The 8337-nt window shown below is 33.8% G+C and overlaps 1 protein-coding gene across 1 annotated transcript; it reads left to right on the plus strand.

Moving 5' to 3' along the window:
• Positions 1–1527: 1527 nt before the first annotated feature.
• Positions 1528–3269, plus strand: LOC18017949 (RNA-binding protein pno1). Its single transcript, XM_024156245.1, has 2 exons — positions 1528–1747; positions 2449–3269. Exon 2 carries the CDS (start codon positions 2479–2481, stop codon positions 3121–3123), a length of 645 nt encoding a protein of 214 aa, XP_024012013.1. The 5' UTR covers positions 1528–1747; positions 2449–2478; the 3' UTR covers positions 3124–3269.
• Positions 3270–8337: the final 5068 nt, after the last annotated feature.

The following is an 8337-nucleotide window of genomic DNA, read 5'->3' on the forward strand; positions in this document are numbered from 1 at the left end:
AGAGTTTTTACTCTAGTGAAAGAAAATAAGATTTTTTTTTTCAAAGAATGTTATTTTTTTCAAAGAATGAAAGAAAACAAGATTTATAGAGCCCCAACATTATCATCTTCAATTTTATATTTTTATATAAGTTTTATAAGAAAACCCAAAAACAATGTTAAAATTTACTTTCTTTCCTTAATTGATTGCATATTATTTTATATCTAAGTAAATTGATATTTTGTTTAAGAAATGTTTTTGATTTAATATTATTTTAGTTTTTTGTTGTTAATGGAAATTTTATACATAATTTTCTTATTCTTTTATATATATTTTAATAATATTGATTTTTGGAATTTTTTTTAATTTTGAACGTTGATGTTGACCAATATAATTGCCCGTTTTTAATCATATGTGGACATCTTTAGAGACATTTAGCTTTAATTTTTATTATTAATATGATAGGATACACAAAATGGCAGAATTATGTTTTAAACGATTCTGAAATTTTTTACCATTCAACATAAATCTGCAAAGTACTCGCCTTTATCAAATTCCCTTAGCTTAAGTCATTGCCAGTTTTTGCCTTTGATCTTATCAAATAATTTCTTGCTTTAACAGGATTTAATGGAAAAAAATCTATCATTTTTATTTTTTTTTTCAAAAATAATCATCAGCTTTAGGAAATGCAAGTCAATCCTCTCACCTCTCAAGTCACCTGCAAAACAGTCCAAGCCTATATCTATAACGTGACAATTGTGAAAAACACAAACAGAAATTAAAATACAATAATTTGTTGGGGTAAAACGAGTTGATGTTTTAATCTGTATTGTTATTTTTTAACTAACAAAATAGCCTAATGTCAATGTGTTTGCAGAAAATTCATGTAATATACCTCACTAAAAAGATTGACTTACATTTTTTAAAAGTTGATGGATATTCGTGAAAAAAAAAGTGATAGATTTTTTATATTAAAGTCTAATATCATACTTAGTATTGGACATGTATCATATTAAATATTAGTATTGGACATAGGGGCGGACGCAAGTGTAGTGTTACAGGTCATGTGCTCTCTATTCTTTTTTGTTTTTTTTATTGAATATATCTTAAAAAATGTGATTTTATATGTTATTTCAATGGATTTATAGGAAAAAAAATGTCTCTATCATAAAAAATATGTTTTCCATTAAAAGTTGGGAAAAAAAAATTGGAGAAAAAATTGGGCATGTATCCTAACATCTACTGTTGTGGATCTGCCTCGACTGACTAACATATTTTCGTAATGTTTTGCAAAACCTACAATCATCTACACATTTTTTGATGTAATAAACTAATAAGTAATAACTAGTAACTAAAAATATTTAGGGGAAATGAATTGATGATTAGCCCCGTTGACAAGATCGAACAAAAAAAAATAAAAAAATAAATAAAGAGAAAATTATTTTGAAGAAAAAAAAAAGAAAAAGAAAATTAATACGAATTGTCTAACGGCGCCGTTTGGAAAGGACCCAAACTTAATAATAAAAACATAGGCCAATGAAGTTCATTAAAGTGGCCCAGGTTAGCAACAAATCTGTAAAATTGTTTTCAAGGTTCGTAAAACCCTAGTATATAAATTCGCTATTCAATTTTTGCTACCTTTCAACTCTTCGTTGTAGCCTCTCTTCCTCTAAGGTTAGCTTCTCACTTTTCTGCACAGTTCCGAAACCTTATACTCGACAATCGCTCTTTCACAGCTCCAAGGAGATCTGATCAAAAATCTATAAAGGTGTGTATCTCTCAACGCGCCAAGTCAGTCTCTCTCCATTTCGTGTTTCGTATGCTAATTTTAAACGAATTATAATGGATTTGCGTCTGTTCCTTTGTTTCGATGTGTCCTGGGTTTTGTTTTGCTTGTTTGTCGATTTTGGGTCTAGTTTTTTTTTCCGATTTAGTTTAGTATTCTTTACTTACATCTGCTTAATCTCGAGTGTGGTTTCAATGTATGTGCTTTGAAATAAGTGTTTTGCAGCTGTAGTATTGATTAGCCAAAGACGTATGTAATCTGTAGTTTTAAAAATCGTTGGCTTTTGATTCAAAATCAAGTAATTGAGATTATCTACAGCTTAATGTATTTGGTTTCTTTGTAATTTTGGATTTAACTTCGTTTGCTTATCTAATTGTTGGCCTGATTTGTGTTCATGCTTTTGCTTATCTACAGTGTAAATTTATTTTGCCTCCTCTTCTCTTTGTGATGATTCTCAGGAAAATCTCTGTTTTAATATTCTCGTCATAACCAACTTAACGAATTTGATGTAGCTTTGAGAACCTTCCTTGTTATTGGTTCATATATTTCTCTCTCCCTCTCACTTTTATACTTTAAATTAGTTATCCTTGAAAAGCATTGAATCACAAGTTCATGTTTTTTTTGTGTGTGTGGCCAAAGTCGTATCTTTTTGTGGGTGTTTGCTTATGTATGCTTTTTTATAGGTTTGACGATAATCGTTGAAGTTTAAGTCAATGGCAGAATCTACTCAGATGGAAATTCAGTCTGCAACTGAACCTATGCCAATGCCGGCTAAGCCAATCTTTAAGCCATTAAAGGCTCATGAGATGTCTGATGGGAAGGTTCAGTTCAGAAAGGTATCCGTCCCACCAAACCGGTACTCTCCTCTCAAGAAAGCTTGGTTAGATATCTACACACCGGTCTACGACCAGATGAAAGTTGACATACGGATGAATCTCAAATCCCGCAAAGTCGAACTCAAAACACGAGCCGACACACCCGACGTCAGTAATCTTCAGAAGTCTGCGGATTTCGTACATGCTTTCATGCTAGGTTTCGATATCCCTGATGCTATTTCGCTTCTGAGAATGGACGAGTTGTATGTAGAATCTTTTGAGATCAAGGATGTGAAGACCCTTAAAGGAGAGCATCAGTCTCGAGCTATTGGAAGATTGTCAGGGAAAGGAGGAAAGACAAAATTTGCTATTGAGAACTCTACAAAGACTAGGATTGTGATTGCAGACACGAGGATTCATATCTTAGGAGCTTTCTCTAACATTAAGGTCGCAAGGAATTCGTTGTGCAGTCTGATTATGGGATCTCCAGCTGGTAAGGTTTACTCCAAGCTCCGAGCAGTCTCTGCCAGATTAGCAGAATGAATCAATTTTCTCTAAAATGATATGGGTTTGATATGTTTGGAGAATGTTTACAATTTTGTATGAAATTTTGCATAAGAAAACATTAGAAAAGTTTTTATTGTCAATGTATAACAATATTATTGTTGTCTATGTAATTTTTTAATTGATCTTGTAGCACATTACACACCTATCAGTCATTTACCTACTTTACTATTATGTGTACGATATAGTCAAGTTAGACCGAGCTAGATAGAGACATCTCATGAAACGAGCAAATTCAAAAGGAATGATTGTTCTAAAATAAAGACATCTCATGAAACGAGCAAATTCAGTAGTTTCAGAGAATATACATGCACAGTTGTTCTAAAATAAAAGCTATGGTGCTTTCTTTCATTTTTTCGCTCTATTTTTTCTCTTTCGGATTCAAAATTTTCACGCAAAGTTGATTCTTTTTTCAATTCGAAATCGATTTGTCTTTTTTAGTCTGTTTATAAAAAACCTTCTTGTTATTCTTGTTCAGATGTTTTCCCAGTCGAAGTATTTATCTTTGTCAAAATTTATTCACTTTGTATATTTATTAGGAGAGAATCCATGCTACACACCTGTCTTGTTTTATTTTGTTTTTGTAAATGAATCTGTTGTAGATTTTTAGTTAAACTATCAATTTTTTTTTAAAATAATTTTTTTATAACTCTAGTAATATTTTCTATCATTTTTTTTAGTTTATTTGTCCAAATTTTGAATTTTTTATCTAAATTTTGATATAGAGATAATTTTTAACTTTCTTATTATATATATATTTTTATGATTTTTGTAACATATTTCATCTGTTATTTTTTTAGGTTTTTTCATAATCCTGATTAACAATAATTTTAACTTTCTCAATTTATTATTTTCATATTTTTTTATTACATATATTTTATTCAGTCCATCTTTCCAAAAAAATACCTTCAAAAGTTTTACCATGTATATATATTTTTTTTTCATTTTCTCTCAACTTTTTTATATTTTGAAAAGTTTATCAATTCTTTATTGATCTTTTGTATTAAAGTGTTATTGTTCTTATTTGTTATTCTTTACATTTTGTAGTTCATCATCAATTAGTAATCTTTTTCAACCTTTTTTTAATTTTTATTTAAATTCTCACATGACAGTTATTTTGAACTTTCTCAATTTATCATTTTTGTATTTTGTTATTTACAAATATTTCATTGAATTCATCCTTCCATTCAGTACCTGTTATTTGTTGCCATATTTTTTTCTTTCTTTTTTTTTTAATTTTGATATTCTCTTATCTTTTCGATTATTTAATGAAGTTTTTTTGTGTGTTGTAATTTTATAGTTCTCGTTTTTTGTTTTTCAGTTACTTGAAAATATTTTTTTTATTTTTTTTTATTTTTGGTCTCAAAAAAAAATTTCTTCATTTTTTATTAATTGAATTATCTTTGTTAGTTCAAAAATGAGGATTAAATCACACATTACATAAAATAAGAAGACAAACACTATTTTTTAATAAATTTGATTTTCATTTATTCTTAATTTATGATTTACTATTTTTAATTTAACATGATTAAATATAAATTAAATACTTTTTATATATATTTATGTTGTTTAATAGATTTTTTTCAAATTTAAATATTTTGTTTAGTAAATAATGATGTGCAAAAATAAATAAAATTGACCAATATGGAGGGGCTGATGTGTCAACTCTTAGAAAGTCCTTTCCTACTATTATATACTAGATTTATAATCCGCGCGTTGCGCATAATTTTATTTTTAAACAGTTAATTCGTCATATTTATCTTCTTATATTTCTTAATTTTATTAGATTCTTTCACTATTTTCATATTAGTTATTTTTATTTTTGGTCTTCTCTATCATCTTTAACATTTTTGTACTCTTTTCTAAAAATTTTCTTCATCAGCTTTGAGTTCTTCTTCATTTTCTTCTTTAACTTTCCATCTTCTTAAACTTCTATTTCTTCTATTTCTGTTTTTTTTTCCTTTCGGTTTTTTTTAGATTCTTTTTTTTTATTATGTTTCGTGTATGTATTCTTCCTCTTCTATTTTTTCTTCATCTATGTGTTTTTCTTTATATTTGTTTTCTATTGTTTTTCTTATTCTTTTTCATCATTTTTTATTTTTATTTTTCATCATTGTCGTTTACTTCTTCTCATTATTTTTTCCAGCTTTTAATCCTCTTCTTTTTGATAAAAGTAATGATTATAAATAATGTATAAATTAATTAAGTCATTAATTTTAATATTAGTGTTTTTCTTTTATTTTTAAATAAAATTAATTCTATTTTAAAGTGTATGAGTCATTAATTTTAATTTTTTTTATCTATGCTGATGTGGACACCCTATATGGAGAGAAAACCCTCTCACTATATAATAGATTAGATATATTTTATTACATAAAAGAGAATAATTCAAAGTTGCTAATTCACCAGATCGCGACACATGTTAAGTTAATTGATATGATTTCTGTGTGAGTCGAAACTCGCACGATCAAAATTTGTTAAAGAAAAAGAGAGATCTAAAACTTCTAAGTGAAAATCTCAAGAACAAAGATCGAAAAATAGTCTTATTGCTTAGGGTTTCTGTGATTACGTCAAACTTACATAATGGAAGAATTACATCGACTATTTATACTAAGTTTACAAACCGCCTAGCCGAGTGATGTGGGTGTGCTGTGTGAGGGTTGTCAAGTTTTACCCTAATTGAAAAAGTATTTCAAAACGATCCATAAAAGTGGTCAAAATACGGTGTTATCACCGAGATTCTCTTCTGAGATACTTGGAAATTTTCCTTTTCTTTTGTGCGGCTGACGACTCCGATCTCTCTTAGAATAAAATCTCTTGGACTCGTTCATCGGGCCTTTGCGACTATTCGGTTCGGCCCATTAGCACTTTCGACCCTCCGGCTCGGCCCATTCTCTTTCTCCTTCGGCCCAATCCATTTCTCGTTTACGGGTGATTCCTTGGCTCAGGTACGCGAGAAACCTCTCGAACCGAGACCGGCTCGGTTCAGTTCTTCACCCTCCTTGTTTCGGCTCGGTCAAACCGAGCCGTTGATTTGGCTCTGTTTGGCCGAACCAGCAGTTGGTTTGGCTCGGTCCGGAATGGTGTTTGGTTCAACTTGGTTTACTGTGTTGGTTGCGTTCTGGTTTGATCCTTCAGTAAATCGTAGAATTGGGCTTTCCAAACCCCAATTTCGACTCGTGGATGTGAAAACTGACCCCAACAGTTTGCCCCCAACTCATCAGTTTCGTATACGAAGATGCCGAGTTGAAATTAGCAAAACCGAGGTAAACTACCGAATCACGCGTTAAGTCCCCTTTTCGAGGTTTTTGGCTCGGCTTGGTTCTTAGTTTCGTTCGTTCGTTTTTTTTTTTTTTTGCTTTTGCTGAGCCAAAGGAGCACGCTAGGGGGACATTTGACGAGCCGGGACGACATACGACCTCTGCTTTTACCGATCCGAGATTGATCGGCTCGATGCGCTGCCATAGAATTTCGAAGTGAATCACTAAGGTGAATTGCCGAAGTGAATTGTCGAGCCGAAGCAAAAAAGAGCGATGCAACTCAATTTGCTGAGCCGAGGTAGCGAAGAGCGATGCAACTCAAATTGCCGAGCCGAGGTAGCGAAGAGCGATGCCGAGCCGAGGTAGCGAAGGGCGATGCCGCTCGAATTGCTGAGCTGAGGCAAAGTGGAGATTGATGTAGCTAAAGTTGCCGGGGTACTGGTGTTGGCTCGGCGAGCTGTTATCGACGAACAAAGCTGCGATTTAATTTGCCAAAACATTTTTGTACGAATAGACAAACCGTCGAATTTTGTCGAGATATTTTGAATAGGAGGAAGCCGAGATTTTTTTTCCGAGATTTTTTTTTCTTTTTTTTTGATTTTTTTTTAGTCTCTGGCTTGGGCCTTGAAGTTTACTTCTGCTTCTCTGAGCCCGTTGTGGTTCGATGTGAATCTAGGTGGGGTAGACCCCATGCCTAAATCTCTTTATATACTTGAACTTGCCTTTCCCTTCTCATAGCTTTCTCTTCTCCAAATTTTCCAAAGGTAACTCTCTCCTCTTTCTTCTCTCTCTCTCTCGATTTTTTTTAGCTCTTTTTTTTTGGCTGCCGCACCACCTAGGGTTTTACTCAGGGTGTGGTGAGTTTTTGATGTTTCCGATCTGCTCGACGATCCTCTGATCCATCGTCAAACTCCCCGATCCTCCTCTGACAATTTTTAGATCTGTTTCTTTTCTCGACAATCTTCTGTAACCTGAGATGTCGGAACAAAACGAGCCAAGATCCTCTGCCGATTCCATTGATTCTGTGGGTTCTGTTTTGCACCAAGACCCGTCGAGTCTCGTGCCGAGCCCGCTTTTGGGTTCGGCTTCTCGAGATGCCGAATCGATAACCTTGTCTGATGACATAAAACCCGAGCCGGAAGATTTTGACTTTGATCCTGCCGCGGCTAGGCGAGAACTTGAGATCGCGATGGCGAAGTTCGGGGTAGGCCCCTCCGAGCCTCGAAGCTCCCAGAGGAGCAAAAAGAAGAAACCAGATACTCCCGGTTCGTCTCTCTCGACCGAGGAATCGCTACAGAGGCTAAGGCAGCGTTGCAGAATTTCTGAGGCGGTCAAATTTGTTGCGCCCGAGCCCTTCGATCGTGCCGACGAACCCCCGCCGAACCATTTCACAGCCTACAAGTGCTTTTTCGAGTTATGTTATCTGTGGTTTCCTTTGCCTGAGCCAGTTTTGCGATATCTTTGGTTACATATCACTAGGACAGATCATGCCACGGGATCTTCGGCATATAATCAGAATTTTGGTTCAAGGCTACGAGTGCGGCATCAACATCGGAGTTGACCATTTTCGTAATTTTTTGGAGATTCGAAGATCCTCAAAACCAGGAAGATATTATATCTCGAACAAGAGGTCTTAGAGGATAATCGGGGGATTTCCGAGCAAGGATACGTCTTGGCACGATTATTGCTTCTACATTCCCATGGACGAGGCTTCCGTCAGGAACAACTTCCTTAATTTAACCAAGACGGATTGGGGACCACTTGGTAGTTTGCTCGTAGTTCTTGGCTCGCTTGCTTTATATTTTCGATATTGACGTTTGTCTTCCATCTTTTTGTGTTCGCAGTTCGCGATACGCTCCCGCCGGTTCCCGAGGATTTCGCTCAGACCAAGGAATTTCTCGCTGCCCGTAAGGTTAATTGGACGAAGCATTTC

The sequence above is a fragment of the Eutrema salsugineum genome, unplaced genomic scaffold (assembly GCF_000478725.1).
Source record: "Eutrema salsugineum unplaced genomic scaffold, Eutsalg1_0 scaffold_2, whole genome shotgun sequence".
In the NCBI taxonomy this organism is placed as follows: Eukaryota; Viridiplantae; Streptophyta; class Magnoliopsida; order Brassicales; family Brassicaceae; genus Eutrema; species Eutrema salsugineum.